At 47.4% G+C, this 20,635-nt stretch overlaps 1 protein-coding gene across 1 annotated transcript in view; it reads left to right on the forward strand.

Annotated features, from left to right (window-relative positions):
• Positions 1-20,635, forward strand: part of GRK2 (G protein-coupled receptor kinase 2) — a 345,084-nt gene that overhangs the window by 309,935 nt on the left and 14,514 nt on the right. The window contains exon 20 of the mRNA XM_085651617.1: positions 1,551-1,664. Within this exon, the coding sequence (XP_085507743.1) occupies positions 1,551-1,664 (114 nt within the window). The remainder of the gene's footprint in view (positions 1-1,550; positions 1,665-20,635) is intronic.

The raw sequence follows: 20,635 nt of genomic DNA on the forward strand, positions 1-20,635 counted from the left end.
CAAATCCAAGAAGACATGGGCAGCTCCACCGGACTTGCATAATAGAGGAATGCAGTAAGGGCTGTTCAGAAAAATGTCAGAGGGCAAGGCAACACAGCTTTACCAAGCCACCTTCTCTGCTTCTATCTTGGGGACCAGGGAAAGTGATGGGAGATGCTGCACCGTGTTGAGGTTTACCCATCCCTTGCTATGGTTGTCTGGTGTCTGCATCTCTTCTGCTATTTACCTGTCCTTGGCATGTATGGAGGGATGAGAGTCTTACTGAAAGGGCTGTTGCTCTGTGTCTATTGTCTTAGTCTGAGAAACTTATGCTGATGACCCTGTGGAATGTATCCTGACGTTTACTGCTGCGCCTATGTCTCCCTCAGGGATGAGCGGTTTCTTTCTCGTCTGTTCTCATGTGATGGGGCAGGGGGTGTCCCTTTCTCTAAACTGTTCCCTTCTTTATTGCCTCTGTGTCTCAGGGTTAGGCGTGTTGTGTATCTGCTTGACTTGCCCCCTTCTCTCCAGTTGCTCATGTGTCTCGGTGATGAGGGTGTTGGCCATCTTCTGGTGTGCATGTGTATCTGGAGGTGGATGTTGTATGCCTTTGTATCCCCTGTTCCCTTTTATCCTGCTCCGACTGTCTCCAGGATCAGAGTTGCATGTACCCTTTTCTCCTTCTGTGTCTCCAGAGTACGGGGATGTTTGGTCTCATGGTTGAGAATGCTGTGACGTTCATCTCCTCTCCTGATGGGCAGGTGTCTTGTGATGAGGATAATGTGTCTTGGGGTTGTGGGAGTGGAGGCTGCTGTTTCTGAAGTAAGACTGCTACATCTCAGCAGTGTGGCTGTATGCTCCCTTCTCTCCTGCTGATTCTGTCGGCATCTAGGTGACCTGATCCTTTCTTGTCCTCATGTGAGGGCGGTTGGACCTTTCTCTGTATTGTTCCCTTATCTCTTGTGGTACCTACCTATGCCTCTAGTGGGAAGGTTTTAACTCTTTTGGTATGCATGGGAGTTGTCTCTGGGGTGTAGATGCTGTAATGTTCTGACCTGTCCCCTTCTCTTCAGCTCTGCTGCATCTGTAGTGCCTATGGAGTGAGGAAGATGCATCTGGCTTGCGGATGCTGTGCCTCTGTCTGACCTGTCCTCTTCTCTCATGCTACTTTGCGTCTCTGGGGTGGGGGTTCAAAGATTTTGCTTTACGTGCACCCTTCTCCTGCTGCACCTGTGTTTTGGCTGGAGTTGAGATGTCCAGTTTAATCTGTACCCTCTTTTCTCCTGCCCTCCTCAGTCTCTGGCTTGAGGCTCCTGTCTTGCGGGGATTGTGCCGTACCTCGCTCTGTCCCCTTCTCTCTGGCTGTTCCTCTGTCTCAAGTGAGGCTGCTGTGGTTCATGGGCAGGATACTTTGCCTCTCTAGCTTCGCCCTTTCTCTCCTGCTGTCCTTGTGTTTTCGGTGAACATGCTGCTTTTTGGTGGGTGTGGGGGAGCTACTGAACCTCCGGAGTGGAAACACCGTGGCTCTGTCTGACCTGTCCCCCTTTCCCTGTTCTGCTTTGTTTCTGCAGCAGAGCCTTCTTGCCATGGAGGAGATTCAGAGCGTAGAAGAGACTCAGATAAAGGAGAAGAAATGCATCCTTCTGAAGATCCGGGGCGGCAAACAGTTCATCCTACAATGTGATGTAAGTCCTAACCTTCTCCCTCCGAAAGACTAAACCCTTTCCTTCCCACCACCACCAGTGTCAAAATGAAATCCTTCAGTAGAGCCAAGAACTCTGGCGCCTAGAACAAATCTACACGTGTAAATTTACTCTTAGGCTCTAGAGTAAACGTGTTACTTTTGGTGAACAACCATTTCCACTTGTGAATTCACTCAAAAGTGTAGACTTGCATTTTCCACTCCCAGAAACCAGAAGGTGGAGCCTAATTGATGATCGTATTTTACAGTTTCATACACTTGGCATTGATCTCCGCCCCAAGGGTAGAGATCGCCACCAGACGTTTTAAGAGTTTATTGAATTTAAATATTAATGTAAAATAAGTGTATACATGAATTCTAAGCTTGGAACATCAAAAAATTGTTATAGTAGGTTTAACTTAATGGTAGATAAAATAAATAATTCATTTAATCTGCTTGATTTAAAATATAGTTAAATATTATTCTTGAATAGAATATTTCACATACAGTAAAATTGTTACATTTATTTTCTATGTATTAAAAAAAAATAAAAGTAAAGGCTTTAAGAGAAATTTCAGATTAAAGAGCAATGGGAAACTATATGTTCGAGGCATATGAGCTGCAGAATACATACTTGTGCATAGATCGCCATCTGGTGTTGGGCTCGGATGTTTGCATTTTGTTGTCTTGGAAGAAGTCTTTGCAGTCACGAGATGGGTGACTCCTCCCTTGGACAATAGTGTGCATGGGCATCGACTCCATCCTCAGATTGTTTTTTATCGCCATCGGGTTCGAGTGTGACTTGCTGTGTCCGGTTCGGTACCGTGTTTCCAACCCTTTTCGACGCGCAACCCCTCACCACTTGAAGGTATTGTTTCGTTTGCGTGCCGTTCGGCGCGCTAACCTCAAAATCCTCGATTCCGGTAGTCGACGCAGGCCGCTGGGCCTATTGGCGCCATTCGGGCCTACGGCGAATGGAAAGGACTCCATTTAAAAAATGCCCCCAGTGTGGAGCTAAATTTCCACACAGTGACCACCACAAGTTCTGCAACCTTTGCCTCTCGCCAGAACACGAGGAAAAGGATTGCCAAGCCTGGGCCTCTTTTTGCTCCAAAAAGACTATCTGTGATTGCCGGGCTCAACGACACGTTATGGCTCAGCAGGCTACACCGGTGCCACACGACCTCTTCGACGAAGGCCCCGATGTTCCAGAGGATTCAGATGAGCTCGACATCGTCTCCGAAGCTGATGACTACGACTCCGATGACCACATCACTCCAGGTCATCGCGTGAGTACAAACGTCCATGCCCCTGCCCCACCAGATAAACAGAAGGCTCCGGTCAAAACTTTGCCTCAAGGCCTTAGTCGAGAACGAGGAAAACTTTAGAAGCCCCGCCTCTGGGCCCGGCTCCGAATACAAAGGAAAAGCCTTCCGGCAGCTCGGGACCGAGCAAGCCGCATATCAGTACCTATAAGACACCTTTTGGTACCGTAATCAGGGATGCACCCTATTCCCGTTACGTCCAAAAAGGCCTCGGAATCGAACCCTTCGGCACCGAAAGACCATAAGGCCTCGGAACTGAACAAACACCGAAACCTTCGGATCCGAAGAAGATTTCTGACTCGGCACCGACATCGAAGCCAAAGGAGCTCAAGACCCCTCCTACGCTCTCCAGAGTCCAAATCAAAACCACGTTTGGAACCGAAAAAATCTGCACTGAAAGGAGACAACAAGCAGGAAGAACTTTTTCGACCAGATCCTATCGATCTGAAACAAGACATTACATGTGGACCCTAAAGGCCATATTGTCAGTCTCCCAACAAAGAAGAGGAAATCAGATCCCTCACACCCTCCTAAGGTACCTGTGAAGTAAAGAGACTTTGCAACTTCACCCATAAGACCCTCTTCTCCTATTCTTCCTACCAAACCTTTGTCTCCTACAAACTCTCCTAGACTCACTCCATACTCACCCTTACTACCACAGGATGAGGATGATCCAGGGGGGTGGGGGTCGACAGGACAAGGATCATTTAGATGACCCTGATGTTGACACTACTCCACCACAGGATACATGGGACGATTACAACAGTCCCACAGATCCTCCAGCCCTTCCTGATACAGATGTATACCCATCTAGGCTATCCCCCTCCCCTCCCCCCCATTATTAGAGCTGCGCAATATCATGGCGTTGAAATACATTCAGACTCCATGGACGAAGACTTTTTGCTAGATAGATTTGCTCAGTCATAAAAAACAGTATGTACATTACCCATGCTTAAAGGTGTTATTAAACATGCACCAGGCATATTTAAATACCCTGTCAGGACCAGGATCCTCAATCCTCGGATTGATAAAAAATACAAGCCTGCCCCTAACGATCAAACTTACATTAAAGGACTACTCCCTTAAGATTCTTTGGTAGTCTCCAATGCAGGAAAACGTGCTAATTCCCAAACCTCTGGTGATGCTCCACCTCCAGACAAAGAGTCTAAACTGCTAGATGCATCAGGTAAACGAGTTGCCTCCCAAGCAGCCAATCACTGGAGAATAGCAAACGCACAAGCATTGCTTGCCAGGTATGATAGGTCTCACTACGATGAGCTTGAAAATCTTATTCAACATTTACCTGACCTATACAAAGCCAAGGCCAACGATCTAGTCCAAGAGGGCAAGTTAATTACAAATGCATCCATCAAATGTGCCCTCGATGCAGCAGACACCGCATCTAGATCTCTCAACACTAGTGTCGTACTTCGTGGAAATTCATGGTTGAGCATTTCTGGTTTTAAACAAGAAGTGCAAACAACTATCTTAAATCAGCTGTTCGATCAAGAGCACCTCTTTGGCCCAGCTGTGGATACAGCTTTGGAGAAAATGAAAAAAGACAGACACTGCAAAATCTACGGGAGCATTACAGTTTCAAACACCACGAGGTTCCTTTTGTCGCTCCATTTATAGGGGCGCATCCAAAAACATTAGCAAAGACACTACTTCCTCCACCTACAAGAGTCCCACACAAACATCTCCTAGCAAGGCATATTTTAGAGGTGGGTACAGAGGAAATAATAACAAGGGCAGAGGCCGAGGTAATAACAACCAAACCTCCCCTACTACCAAACAATGACTTCCCTCCTCTCCCTCCAGACCATTCCACTACGGTCGGAGTAAGGCTCTCACAGTTCCTACCTGTCTGGAACTCCATCACTACAGACAGGTAGATAAGACAAATTATGCAGTATGGTTACTGCCTAGAACTTACCGCAACTCCCCAACCATACCACCCAAACAACGTCTAATGTCCACGGAACATCTAACGCTCCTCAAACAGGAAGTTTTCTTCTTCCTAGTGCTTCTTCAAAAGCATGCATTAGAACCAGTTCCCCTCCAGCATCAAGGCACAGGGGTTTACTCCCTTTATTTTCTCATCCCCAAAAAAGACGGTACTCTCAGACCAATACTGTGAGAAAGTGCCATCTTTCTTGCATGGTATGCCACCACCTTTTGCTGAATTGCTGATGTACTTTGACTAAGTGTGCCCTGAGCTCCTGCCAATCAGGTACCCAGGGCCTGTGTTCCTTCCCTAAAACTGCATGAAGCCTAAACCCAATTGGCGTCTCTGGCCACATGTCAGCCCCTGGTAAATGGTACCCTAGGTACCCAGGGCTTTGTGATGAGAGAAGGCCCCTAAGGGCAGCAGCACTTATTGTGCCACCCTTAGAAGCCCTGTACCCTGACACACACACACTGCCTTTGCAGGCTGAGTGTCTTGGTGCAGAACAAAACAGAGTCGACATGGCACACATCCCTGTGTGCCATGCCCACAACACACACTGCCCTGGCATACCTCAGTCACCCCTCTAGCTGGGTGCCCTATGCCAGTGGTGTGGGCACAGGTGCATGAGCCCTCTGCCCATACAGTACCCAGGTCCATTCCTGGGCACTAAGTGCAGTGCTGCCATTAAAGAGTATATGGTGCTGGGAGGTTGTCAACACGAACTCCACAGCACCATGATGGCTACACTGAAGACTGAGAAGTTTGGTATCAAACTTCTCAGCACAGTAAACCCACACTGATGCCAGTGTGGGATTTACTGTAAGATGCACGACAGAGGGCAACTTAGAGTTGCCCCCTGAACCTAACCTACAATCCACGTCTTGTCTGAGGGGCTGCCTAGGCTGCCACACAGCAGACATTTTGCTGGACCCCGGGGTAGAGAGCCATCCACTCTCCCGGGCCTGCAACAATGCACATCCTGGGCGAGGTGCTAGGTCTCCTTCCCCAGGATGGGCAGGGGAAGCTTCAAAGGCATGCCGCCTTTGTGAGCTTCTCCAGACCACTTGCTGTACCCAGCAACTGACCCCCGCCGGTTCAGACCCCCTCTCTGGCGGGAAGATCGGCGGGAAAAGGTAAGTGAAAAAAGGGGGTGTGCCAGCCTCTGCCAACCCCACCCCTCAGGTGGGGGAGGCGAAGTGAAGCACATCTCCGGGCTTTCGCCATCTTGAAGATGGGAAGCCCTGCCCAATCAGGACTAGGCTACTGCCCCCCTCCCACAGGAGAGTGGCAGGATAGGGGATGTACCCACCCCAGGGAAGGGACCCATTGGTGACTGCCCTTTACCTACCTGTAACGCCCATAAATTTAGTATTTAGGTGCACCCTGAACCTTCCTTCGTCAGATCCAGATCCAGATTCCGAAACAAGAAAGAAGATCAAGAAACTAGAAGACCTGCCGTGCAGCTGCTAACAAGAGGAAGACACCAACTGATGTGGCCCCAGCCCTACAGGCCTGTCGACCCTCGAACCTGCTCCTGCTAAATCCCAGCGTGTCCAGTGGTCAGCAACCTCAAAAACCCCGGAGGACCTGACTGCCTTGTGACTCTAACTAACTGGGATTCCCACGAGCAGTGGTACTGCTCAAAGCAAGTAACTGACCCCTGGCGATAGCCAGGAACCGCCAACCCTGCACACTCTGCACCCGCCAAGCCTGGCCTGTGCCTGAGTGGACAAACACCAAGAGCACGTCCCCCTGGCGACTGTGACCCAGAATACGGCACCCAAGGACCCACCTCGACGCCCCTGACGACGCCTGCAGCCTCAGAACCAGGGACCCCTCCAACTGCGACCAGCTCAGGGTAAGATTTCCAGACGCCAAAAGGCACCCCTGCACCAGGCACCCTGCGGCCGCCTGTGCCCAACTTCTGGGTGAACTACCTATCCTCCAATTACCCACCTTACCTCTCGAAGTGGTGGTCGCACCTGAAGAATCTTCGTGCCTGAGCTTCAGCCTTTGTTCGTCCTTGAGATTCTCCATTGAAATACATTGAGCGCCCGAAGGCTCAAAAGCACCCTGCACCCATCCGCCCGAGGGCCCCTGGAAGTGCAACCTCTACACCTATCTACTTCCCCACTTGCCCTGAGTAAGTGACCAGGAGCCCAGCTCCCACAGCCGCGTGGCCTGCTAGCCACCAGCCACCAACCAATGGCTCCTGACTCCCATAGGATAACATTGGGCATAACTCACTCTGCACCCGGCTGCCCCTGTGCCGCTGAGGGTGTAACAACTGTACCTACCTGACCCTGGGAGACCCCTGATTCTATGCCCAGAACCTTAACTCTGCCAGTTGAGTACTTACCCAAAAGCCGATAACTCACTTTTCTTCCATAGGGTAACATTGACTGGTTTCACTTAGAAATTCTTCTAAGTGTTTAGTTTTGAAACTTTAAAATATTCACCTAAAATCAGCTGAATTACAAAAATGAATTTACTCACCTGTTATCAGGAGAGATCCCAGTGCTGGATCTTGGTGCCCAGCACTGACCCTGCAAAGTAGTTACAACCGTACTTACCGCTAACTTGATTTTCCTCCATAGGATAACATTGCCTGGTTTTTGCCAGATATTCTTCTAAATGTCGATTTTGCAAACTTACACAAATATTCGTTAAAAATTGCCTGTATGATAAAAACGCATTCTTTCAACTGTTTACAGGAGATGCACCAGTGCTGCATCCAGGATCCAGCACTGAGTGAGAAAAAGTTACGATAACCCTACTTACCTGCTAAGGGAATTTCCTCCCATAGGATAACATTGGTGATTCTATGTGAAAAAGTTTTTGTCGACTTTTAAAATACAATAATAATCCTTAAAAATCACAACTGTAACCAAAACGTTTTTAAACAACTGTTTACAGGAGATGTGCCAGGACTGAATCTAGGATCCAGTCCTGTGGTAAGAAAAGTAATCCAAAAAGTAATCTATTGCATTTAACTTGAAATTCCCATTGAGCTCAATGTATAATTGTGTTTGAAATTGTGTTGCCTATTGCAACAACTGTAACTATTGCATTCAAAAGTCTATTGCCTATTGAAAAGTATTTAACTAAAGCATCTCATTCTGAGAAAGTATATTTTGATACCTATTGTTGGTTCTAAAATAAAACAACCATATATTTTTATATACAAACCATTGGCCTAGAGTTCAGTTATTGAGTGTGTGAGACCATTTGCTGACTGAGTGTGTACAACAAATGCTTTACGCTGTCCTCCAATACTGCCTTACTGCTCGACCAAGCTACCACTTTAGAGAGTAAGGCTATATCTAACTTTAGCCTCTGCCAAACCTCTGGGGACTGTGGACTCTGTGCACAATGTACCTATTTGGGAACAGTATATACAGAGACACTTTTTTACAAATACTGGACCTCAGACATTTGAATATCTACATACAATCAGACCACTTTCACATGGTCACCCTTCAACAGGTCCTCCCGCTGCTCCAACAAGGCGATTTCCTTGCCACTCTAGATCTCAAGGACGCCTTCTTCCATATTCCTATACACCCTGCTCACAGGAAATATCTAAGGTTCATAGTGGATGGTCAGCACTATCAATTCAAGGTCCTCCCATTCGGTGGGACCACAGCACCCAGAGTCTTCACAAAGTGTCTGGCAGTAGTAGCCGCCCACTTGCGAAGACAACGAATTCATGTGTTCCCATACCTGGATGACTGGCTCATAAAAGCCAAGTCATACAGCCAGTGTGTTCCCCACACTCTCCAAACAATTCACTTGCTTCATGACTTGGGGTTCACAATAAACCTCACCAAGTCACGTCTTCAGCCGTCCCACATACATCAACATCTAGGGGCCACAATAGAGCTCAAATGTTTATGCAGCTATAGGAATGATGGCCTCTTGCATTTTCATAGTACCTCACGCAAGGCTTCAGATACGCTCTTTACAAGAATGTTTAGCACGTCAGTGGAACCAGGCTCACGGTCAACGTTCAGATCTGGTGTTGGTGGACATCTGCACCCATCGCTCTCTGCAGTTGTGGAACACACAAAACCTTTCCAAAGGGCGGCCGTTCCTAGACCCAGTTCCAGAGATAGTGCTAACAGCGGACGCATCGCTTACCAGCTGGGGAAACCATCTCCTAAACCATACAATTCAAGGCAGGTTGACCCTGCAACAAAAAGTGCTCCACATCAATCACCTGGAGTTACTGCCAATCTTTCTAGCATTAAAATCCTTCCAAACCCATCTCATCAACAAAACTGTCCTTGTCTGTACTGACATTATGACAACAATGTATTTCATAGAAAAACAAGGAAAAACACATTCTTTGCAGCTTTCTCAACTAGCGCAAAGCATATGGAAATGGCCATCCCATAAAAGATAAACCTTCTAGCAGAACATCTTCCAGGGGTACACAATCAGATTGCAGATCTGCTCAGTCGTCAGACACAGCACATCCACGAATGGAAACTTCATCCACAAGTTCTTCTTCCGTTTTTTCAGATGTGGGGCCACCCAGGCATAGATCTGTTCGCCACACATGCAAACGCAAAATGCCCAACCTTCGCCGCCAGGTATCCACACTCATTGTCCAAAGGCAATGAAATATGGATGAATTGGGCAGGCAGATTTGTGTACGCTTTTCCGCCACTCCCGCTCATTCTGTTAGTAGTGCGCAAGCTCAAACAACAGTCTCTCAAGATGATCCTGGTTGCTCCAACATGGGCCCGGCAACCATGGTTCACAACACTCCTGAAACTCTCAGTAGTTCCACCCCAAAAGCTACAACTCTCCCCAAAGCTTCTGACTCAGAACCATGGAGAGATCAGACATCCAGATCCAGCTCAACTAAACCTAGCAATCTGGCTCCTGAAGTCCTAGAGTTCAGTAACCTCAACCTTCCACCTGACTGTATGAACGTCCTTAAAGAAGCCAGACGCCCTACTACTAAGAGTTTGCTATGCAGCCAAATGGAAAAGATTTGTCACTTAGTGCAATAACAACAAAATTGACCCACTAGATGCTTCAATTCAAAACCTAATTTGCTATTTACTGCATCTACAAAGATGTAATCTGCCATACACATCCATAAGACTACATCTTGCTGCCCTTGCCGCTTACCTACAAAACAGACAACATTTGTCATTGTTTAGAGTACCTGCCATCAAAGTGTTTATGGAAGGCCTTAAAAGGATAATTCCTCCCACTGTCTCCAGTGTGGAATTTAAACATTGTCCTTACTAGGCTCATGGGTCCTCTGTTTGAACCTCTACACAAATGCAAACTGCAGTTCTTTACATGGAAAGTTGCTTTCCTTGTCGCAATCACCTCTCTTAGAAGAGTAAGTGAGATCCAGGCTTTAACCATACAAGAACCATTCTCACAAATACATCATTACAAAGATGTTCTTAGAACAAATCCAAAATCCCTTTCCAAAGTAATCTCTGCTTTCCATCTTAATCAATCTGTGGAATTACCCGTTTTCTTCCCAAAACCAGATTCCGTGGCAGAGAGCGCTCTTCACACCCTTGATGTCAAAAGAGCTATACTTTATTACATTGACAGAACTAAACCTTTTAGAAACACAAACCAACTGTTTGTAGCTTTCTCTCCACCTCATAAAGGAAACCCCATCTCCAAAGCTAGAATTGCCAGGCGGATAGCCAAATACATTCAAATATGCTACCAAAAGGCAAAACGCACATTAACAATTCCTCCTAGAGCTCAACACGCAAACTATGGGCTTCCATGGCATTCTTAGGAAACACTCCCTTAGATGACATTTGTAAAGCAGCAACATAGTCTACGCCACACACCTTCACCAAACACTATTGTGTAGATGTGCAGGCAAAACAACAAGCTTCTGTGGGCCAGGCTGTTCTTAAAACACTTTTTCAGACCACTGCAACAGATACAGGTGACCACCGCTAGGGGAGACACTGCTGTACAGTCTATGCACAAGTATGTATTCTGAAGCTCATATGCCTCGAACGGAAAATGCTACTTACCAGTATGCATCTGTTCTTGGCATGTAGAGCTGCAGATTCACATACTCCCACCCGCCTCCCCGGTGCCTCTATCTGTTCCAGCGTTATCTTACTTAGATACATTACACATGGACATCTTTTTTGTTTTACAAACTCCATCATTTCCCTTCATTGCGAAAAACAATCTAAAGATGGAGTCGATGCCCAGGCGCACTATCGTCCAAGCGAGGAGTCGCCTATCTTGTGACTACAAAGACTTCTTCCAAGACAACAACAAACTGCAAACATCCAAGCCCAACACCAGATGGCGATCTATGCACAAGTATATGATTCTGCAGCTCTACATGCCAAGAACAGATGCATACTGGTAAGTAGCATTTTCCATTAGTCCCTACCTATCCCTTAGACTGGACTTGATAGGAGTGCAATATTATTCTACATTCTGCCTATCTTTGGGACACTATCTCCAAGTATCTTTGGCTAAATCATATACATATTTCCTTATTCTAGATAAATCCGCCAATCGAAAGGTTCAGTACTGGCCCCTTTGTGATTCCCATCCTATACCATTCTTTGATACTTGTATATAGTTTTATACCATCCATTTTACCTACCTGTCCTATACTACATAGAATTATTTATCTTTGTTTGTTTGTCTGTATTTTCTATAATATTACTCGGTGTGATACACATCCTGGAATGAGCTATTGTATCTTACACATTTGTGTACCATCCATCTTTATTTATCTAACTTATACAATATATGCGCTATCTGTGGTGGTCTTGTTATGCAGAATCTGCATTATGTAAAACACTCTGCACCCTTGGTGTCTGCGCGATATTAAAAATCCCTTGGTGAATAAATAAATCACCCCTAGAGTTCATTCTGTCCATTTAATATATTTGCTGTAGTGCAATACACACCGAGCGGGGCTCTTGGTGCCATAGCTCAAGCCTGGGTGGTCAAGGCAGTAAATGCTTCTAATTTAATATAAAAAAAACTACATTTTTAATCTGTCTCTAAACCGTGGCTTTGTCAGACTGTTTTTGGCTGCTACATAAGAGAGTTCCATACGTTACTCTCCTGTCCTCTGCATGCTCCCTACCTTATCAGGGTAGTCTGTCCTTTGGGTTCAGGAAGTGATCATTTACAGAGAAGCATAGGTGGCCCTTCTACTGGTGGATGCGTAACCAGGATGAATGGAAGTTTGGGATAGAGATGTAGTTTTTCCGATGCATAATGCACAAGGATTTAAACGTAATCTTTATCCTTTTAGAAGGCCAGTTGAGATGTCCCACCCCAGCAGTAGGTAAACAGCTATCTTGTCCAGCATGTAGGCCAAGACCACTACTGTACAAGGGCAGACACATGATTGCTTCCTAGAGGGGACCCAGTTCCCATCATGTCAAGAACAGTACATGCACACAACTGCACATTCCTCACCTTGTGAATATCCCCAGGCACCAGACTGCATCTAGAAGACTTTTACAGCATGGCCTCTGCACGCCGGTAGGTGGCGCTGTGCATCTCCGCGTTGACCTCATTCTATTCCAGTAGTGACGTACATTTGGAGCCGCCTAATAAGCGTCACCCCTGTCGGCTGGCATCAGTTCCTTTCTTTCTGCACCTTCATACACCGATCTGGAGCGAACGTATTTCTCTTTTTGTCATGAGTTTTTTTTTTTTCTCAAAATGTTTATTTTCCAGTGTGCCAGGGAATATTAAACTACAGGGTTTAACCATCGAAGGCACTGTTGCAAACAGTTGTTTGTGAAAAATTCCCACAAGGTGTGTCTCCAGTGCTTGTGTTCAGGCCGTGCAAGGAGTGCGCCCTTATGAATCCGAAGGTGAAATTGGAATGTGAAGCTAAGGTGTACATTGCTGAGCACCTGAGGAAGTCGCACAAGTCTCATTCCTGCTCGAAGTAGAGGTTGCACAGGCTGTTACCGCAACAAGCCATCGTTGCAGTCTTCGTTTGAGCCAAAGTTGAATCACAGGAAGGTCAAGAAGGACTTGTCCGAGTGATCATTTTTCTGGATCGTCCAGAACGCAGCCCGGGATAGGCTTTCTAGAACTTCTGACACTAAGGCATTTGTCAGAGTGCCAACCCGAGACAGAAAGCCAGTTGAACTGTAACCACCCCACAACCCTCTTAGCAGTATCTGAGTGAGATGCGTTACGCTCAATTCTTTGCGATATCATAGGGATGGTTAGTGGAAACCAATCCCTCTTTGATAATAGGAAGGCATACTCTAGAGCAATAGAAAACAAAAAAAAACATATATTTAAAAGATTTCTTTTAAAATCAAAATCCTAGCCTAGTGCACACATTATGAATAATAACTATAATAAAAATTAACAGAATAGTAGCTGCAATAGTTTCGAGCATTTTGAACCGCAAATATTGCAACATATTGGTAATGCATAACACTTTTTTAATGTCATTATTTACAATCCCACCTTTATCTCTTTGGCTAATGAAACTAACCTTTGTCCCTTCGAAATGGCCTGATTTGAGTTAAACATGTGCATGCTGTTTAGAACAATGAGGCTAATGTTCAGTTTAATAGCACCGTCTTGTCTTCGTCATCATCCTGTTCTTGTCTTGCTTGGCAAGCAGCTAATAAGCCCAGCAAGTGATGGCTAGATGCGCCTCCTGGTACCCTTCAGCAGAAGTTGGTGAACGGATTCAGCGTGGCCTGTTTCAGTCTTCTAAAGCAAAAACCAAAGGAAATGATGTACGGAGTGTTGAACATTGCAAGCACTCACCCCCAGTCAACTGATCTGGGTTTAATCCATCACCGTTCTTTAGCTCACTCCACCACCCCAGTTCAGACATGGCCATATGCAAATCAGTCTGACCCTGTGCCTCATGGGAACAGTCCAGCCCGAACTGCCTAACCATGTCTTCCCTGGACCGGAAACAAGCTTCCTAGGACCGGTTTCTGGCATTTCAGCCGTCTTCAGCCAGGCTTGCTTGAATCCAGTGGTAAAGTGAGCAAGGGACTCACGTCTGAGCATACCCTGCCAACTTATGGCGAACAAAGCAAAAACCAAAGGAAATGATGGACGGAGTGTTGAACATTGCAAGCACTCACCCCCAGTCAACTGATCTGGGTTTAATCCATCACCGTTCTTTAGCCCACTCTGCCACCCCAGTTCAGACATGGCCATATGCAAATCGGTCTGACCCTGTGCCTCATGGGAACAGTCCAGCCCGAACTGCCTAGCCATGTCTTCCCTGGACCGGAAACAAGCTTCCTAGGACCGGTTTCTGGCATTTCAGCCGTCTTCAGCCAGGCTTGCTTGAATCCAGTGGCAAAGTGAGCAAGGGACTCACGTCTGAGCATACCCTGCCAACTTCTGGCAAACAAAGCAAAAACCAAAGGACTGGACTGTTCCCATGAGGCACAGGGTCAGACTGATTTGCATATGGCCATGTCTGAACTGGGGTGGCAGAGTGGGCTAAAGAACGGTGATGGATCAAACCCAGATCTGTTGACTGGGTGTGAGTGTTTGATTGGTTCTGATGCTCCGTCCATCGCCACCCCCTTTTGTACCGCTTTGTTCGCCATAAGTTGGCAGGGTATGCTCAGACGTGAGTCCCTTGCTCACTTTGCCACTGGATTCAAGCAAGCCTGGCTGAAGACGGCTGAAATGCCAGAAACTGGTCATAGGAAGCTTGTTGCCGGTCCAGGAAAGGCATGGCTTGGCAGTTCGGGCTGGACTGTTCCCATGAGGGACAGGGTCAGACTGATTTGCATATGGCCATGTCTGAACTGGGGTGGCAGAGTGGGCTAAAGAACGGTGATGTATCAAACCCAGATCTGTTGACTGGGTGTGAGTGTCTGATTGGTTCTGATGCTCCGTCCATCACCACCCCCTTTTGTACCGCTTTGTTCGCCATAAGTTGGCAGGGTATGCTCCGACGTGAGTCCCTTGCTCACTTTGCCACCGGATTCAAGCAAGCCTGGCTGAAGACGGCTGAAATGCCAGAAACCGGTCCTAGGAAGCTTGTTTCCGATCCAGGAAAGGCATGGCTTGGCAGTTCGGGCTGGACTGTTCCCATGAGGCACAGGGTCAGACTGATTTGCATATGGCCATGTCTGAACTGGGGTGGCAGAGTGGGCTAAAGAACGGTGATGGATCAAACCCAGATCTGTTGACTGGGTGTGAGTGTTTGATTGGTTCTGATGCTCCGTCCATCACCACCCCCTTTTGTACTGTTTCAGTCTTCTGGCATGAATTTCCTATCTCACCCTTCACACACTGTTCTTAGCTGATATACCATGACCTGGTCATTGTTGAATCTTTAGAATAAACATTTAGAAGAAAAATTCCCTTTAACCCTTTACTTATTTTGTTTTTCCAAAGGCATGCCCTTTAAATAATGACAATAATAATTGGATATTATCAACTTTCATGGAACCTTGTTCATAACTCAAAAGCAATTATTTATAACAATTGAATTGATTAAATACTGTGAATATATTCAAGCAGAGTAAATGTTCATGCTACAAAGAATAATGACATTAAAAAACATGCTCTCTATATATTTGTCACTTGTCATTAAATAATCAACATATGTAACTCTGAAAAGGGGGGTATCTAGAAAGGAAAAAAACACAATTATAACACTAGTCCCTCCACTCTTTTCTGAGAAGTTGGAAGGAGGTGTGTGTGCTCCCCAGTCTCTCTCCCGATCCTGTGCCACGAAGCCAGTTCCGTAGCTGATCCTGATGCAGCCTGAAATGTCTGGGCAGTCTGCGACGTTGCAACAGATTGAGCCTTTCAGAAAAGCCGTGTTGCAAATCATTGGCACGCTCCTGGCTCCCCGTGGCATGCCTTTGGTTCCATGGATCCACTGAGGCCTCCAGCCTGATTACAACTGGCGGCTCCATCTGCTGTGCCGTCTTTGTCTCCTGAGCCCATTTTGGGCTTGGGCTGAGCTGGGTCTCTGGAGGAGACTTCAAATCCGCCACTAAGATCCACGCCACTTCCTGCCAAGTCAACTCCGGCCCTAACGCTGGAGGAAGACGCAGTTTCTATTGTCCTGTCTGGCTCTGAACCGAATTTCTCAATCTAGATCATGTCCTAGAACAGTTCTGACACATCTGGTCCCAGTTCATTCTGGCTCTGACAAAACATTTCCTTTACCTACGAGCCGCCCAGCGGCGGTCCAACAACTTTTTGGATCAGACTCTGCTCAAAATCAACCAGCTTTCGGTGACAGTAGGATTGAAGTGGGGTGAATTACCCCTACCGTATGATGACAACAATATCTACTTGTACCTACAAGAGGCCACTCGGTTGGACACTCCCTTGACACTGGGTTGGGTTCTTCCACTGACTCCTCAATGGAAGAGACAGCCTCTTTTGCTGTGGTCATCAGATGCGCAACTAAAGTCTTAGACGTATGGTTATGGACTATTGAAGAAAAATAATTCTTCACCCGAGCCCTTGTTATCATTCAACAAAGCCCTGACTCGCACACTAATGGTACCTGGGCTAAGCCTTGCTCTTGCTCACCTGTGATATGGCAGGTAGCCCGATGCATGGGTCCTGCTTCCGGACATAGCATCCTATACTAGAGAGCGTGGTGTTTCAGGCATCTACCGGCAGAGTTAATGGCAGCTTATTTCATACAGCCCCACCCCCCTAGAGTCTAAAAGAATTGAGGCATTCAGGAGACTAATGTTCTCCTCAGCCAGCTTAGCCTTTGGGTCAGTCAGCTGCAGCTGTTCGCTTGGTAGTCATTCCCATGTATTATGGAGCATGGTCACAGGAATTTTGCCAGCAGTCCCAGAGGGATTCCATGTCATCTTGGTGCAGTCTGTTCAGGTTGGCCAGGATGCTGCAATATATCATCAGATCAGGACTATACGCTGTTGATTGCTTCGGCAGAGCATCCTGTACTAGCTTGGTGATCTGGACCCATGCTTGAATGAGATTCACCAGCTTCTCTGGTGATGTCACTTGTGGATATGCCTGTTAATGGGTCTCACCTATTTGGTGAAAAAGCAGATTCTGCATTGGAGCACTTCAAAGACAGCAGAGTCGCAGCGCGCTCCTTGGGCTTGTGTGTCAGCGAGGCATTATCCCCAACAGTTTTGCCCCTCTTAAGGCCTCTCCATGTTTTGTTTTATTTGCCGTTTTATATAGTGCCAACTCAAGCCCAAGGTATTGGAGGGCTTTACATGAGTAAGTCACAATAAAAAAAGGACACATTCATTTTTTGTTAGCCACAGGAGATTAAGTGATTTGCCCAGAATGACAGGATGTTGAGCCGAGGCTTTTTTACTGAGCAAGGACAAATTCAGGATGCTCACGCTGACCCAGGTTCTATTTGCCCTAGATTCAGGAGACTGGGTGGTAGCATTGGACCAGCAGGTCTCCTGTTTCTGTGTTCCCATGCTACAGGCGCTTCATGCTGTCCAAGGTGAGACCCAAGAATTTTCAGTTTGCCTCACCAGTGGTGATCACAAAAGTGATGGCAGTGGTTTGCGGTATGTCTTCGCGGGGGAGCACGTGAGTCCACAGACCTTGATCCTAGGAGCTCACTCTCCCCGCCCGCGGGAGCCCACCCACCCCTACAGACCACGCTCGGAACCTCGGCATCATCCTTGACTCCTCCCTCTCCATGAACCACCAGATCAACACCTTCTCCTCCACTAGCTTCAACTGCCTTCGCATCCTCTGTAAGACCTTCAAATGGATCCCCTCCGACTGCAGAAGGACCGTCACCCACGCACTCATAACCAACAGACTGGACTACGGCAACGCCCTCTAAGCCGGAATCAAACAAAACTCTTATACCCAAACTACAAACCATCCAGAACGCCACTGCCAGACTCATACTCGGGACACGGCGCCATGAGCAAATGACCCAACACCTACGAGGCCTCCACTGGCTCCCCGTCGAAAAGAGGGTCACCTTCAAACTCCTCATCCATGCCTACAAATCCTTCAACATCAGACCCAATTACCTCAATGAGAGACTATCCTTCCACGTACCCAAGAGGAACCTCTGCTCTGCCGACCTCGCCATGGCAGAGGTTCCCCGCATCTGCAGAAAGCGAACCGGCGGGAGAGCTTTCTCCTACATCGCAGCGAAAACCTGGAACGAGCTCCCCCACCCTGCATACGTTCAGGAAGGACCTCAAGACCTGGCTCTTCGAATGACCCAGAGCCGCCACCGCCCCCCCCCCCTTCATCCCCCAGCGCCTTGAGACCCTCATGGGTGAGTAGCACGCTATATAAACCCCTGATTGATTGACAAGGAATACTAGTCTTCCTCTACCTTGATGAATGTCCACTGTCTGTTCAAGGCAGGCTTGCTTGAGTCAGTCGGTGACCACCTCCAGTCTGACTGGGACATCATTTGGGTTCTCTATCAACGTGTCAAAGTCACTGCTGACTCTATCACAGAAGCTCTCGTTCATCAGCGCCATTCTGGATACGATGCATTATCAGGCCTTCCTCTGAACCAACAAGTTAGGACATTCGGGCTATGATCCTGATGTTTCAGCCTCGGTCTGGGTATCCGTGAGAGTGGCTCTGCGGCTTATTGACTTCCTGAATCCTGCTCATCGACTGTGCCTGATGCCATTTGCGTGCTCTGCAGTGGAATCTGAAGCTTAAATAGGCCCAGCGCCAAGGGAACCTGTCAAATTTCATCCTGGTTTTGGTGGAGAGTGCAACAGATCTGCCGTGGTGGCTGCTCAACTGCAACTGGACCAGAGGCAGATCCCTCTCTCTCTCCCACCCAGAGCGACGGTGGGGACACTCATCACTGCTGGGTTGGGGAGGTCTCTTGGGAGCGATTGAGATCATAGGACTCTTATCTCCGGTGTAAACCCAACTCCACACTAATCTGTTGGAGATATCGGCCGTTTAGCATTGAGAGTCTTTCTACTGTTGGTCAAAGGAAGGCAGGTACAGATTATCACGGACAACATTACTGCCTGTGGTATTGCAACAAACAGGGCGGTGGGATCCTGGGTCGGATGCCAAGAGGCCCTGCTCCTCTGAAACTGGTTGAACTGCCAGGGCATTTCCCTGCCCCTGCACCACCTGGTGGGATCTTTAAACGCACAGATTAACTCAATGGACAACGTCCAGAGTATCACGAATGGCATATACATCCAGAGGTGGCATCTTCCAGCAATTAGGTGAACCCTGACTCAGTTTTGTCACTAGTGCTTAGAATTCGCAGTGTCAACACTTATGAGTGCTGAAGTTCTTAAGAAGGCTCTCTCTGAGACTCATTCCTCCTGGAGTGGAGCACGGGACTCCTATATACTGTACTGCTCTGCCTTGATTTCTGAAGATGATTAGGAACCACCAGGCCCAATTAATCTTAGTGGCTCCGAATTGGGCCAGGGGAGTGTGTTACCTGGAACTTCTTGCTATGATCATCTGTCCTCCGATCAGGCTGTCGCTTAGGGAGAATCTTCTGTCTCAGCAGCAGGGCAGGGTCTTGCACCAAGGCCTGCACAATCTGCACCTTCATGTGCAGAGATTGAGCGGTGGCAGTTGACTGTATTCAGTATTCCTCCAGTAATAGATTCCATCCTTGCTGCAAGACGTCCTGTTTAGGTTTTGCCTAGCACCGCGCATGCGCTACTCTGCGAGACTTATTGTAAGAGCTTCAAAAAGCTCACCACACACAAGCTCGTGCGTGTGTGTCCTATTGATTGCGGTTACCCGCACGGCGTCATATTTTTGGAATTATCATGCCCAGACAGGGGCGCGATCATTCAAAACATATGGCCTGGTGCTCGCTCTCGCACACACCACTCGTGGGACTGCGGGACTTTGCATTCCTTGTTTACATTAACGCTCCTCCGAAAACCTACACAAAGCGGCATTTACCGCAAGAATGTGAGAAGCAGCAGTTAGATTGATCTAGAGACATGCAGAACGGAAAAATAATGCCCTGTCACCCCTATTCCAAACACATTCTCTGACTAGAACTTGGTGCAGTTTTGACGGCGTGCTGACATTACTGTGACATCACGCCTGCAGTGAAGAAGTGAAGCATGTTGTGTTGCAGGAGCTGCCCTGCAAGACAACTGCTTCGATGAGCTTTACAGATAACTTGCACTGTTTTTACATAGCCTAGGAGTCTGGCACACATTTCACTACATGGAAACAACGACGTGACAACCGTCCTCTGTTGAATTTATAGTCTAGCAACGTCACTGGGCAAAGTAAGAAGTTGCGCATAGGAAGATATCCACAGGCCCTCTTGTCACCCGGGAAGCAGGGCATTAGACTGTTTCCTTCTCATTTCACATACCTTTGCCACTCTTGGCCTTCCTGTTCCTTTAAAAGGGGTAGACTCCGAGGAAGTAATTTATTGAGCGGCGCGTTTCAGTCAGCCATGTTTGATTGCCGGCCTAAACTCCCTCCCGACTTCATCAGCGCTTCCCACCTGAGCTCAGTGGCAGTGGGCTCATTATGTCATAAGATTCCGCACCGCTCAGCATTCAGTTGGGGCAGCTGATGGCCACTGCTGCGCCACCCATTGTTTCATCATAAACCCGCCCAAGCGCAGCGGCCGTGTCCCCTTGCTGGGCTTATTGATTGAGACCGGAGGGGTGGCTTAGCTGTCCCTGGGACCAGCTGTATAGCTCATTCAAGCTGCAGTTCAATCAATCATATAATTTGTAAAGCGCACTACATACC

Source organism: Triturus cristatus, chromosome 4_1 (genome assembly GCF_964204655.1).
Source record: "Triturus cristatus chromosome 4_1, aTriCri1.1, whole genome shotgun sequence".
Classification (NCBI taxonomy): domain Eukaryota; kingdom Metazoa; phylum Chordata; class Amphibia; order Caudata; family Salamandridae; genus Triturus; species Triturus cristatus.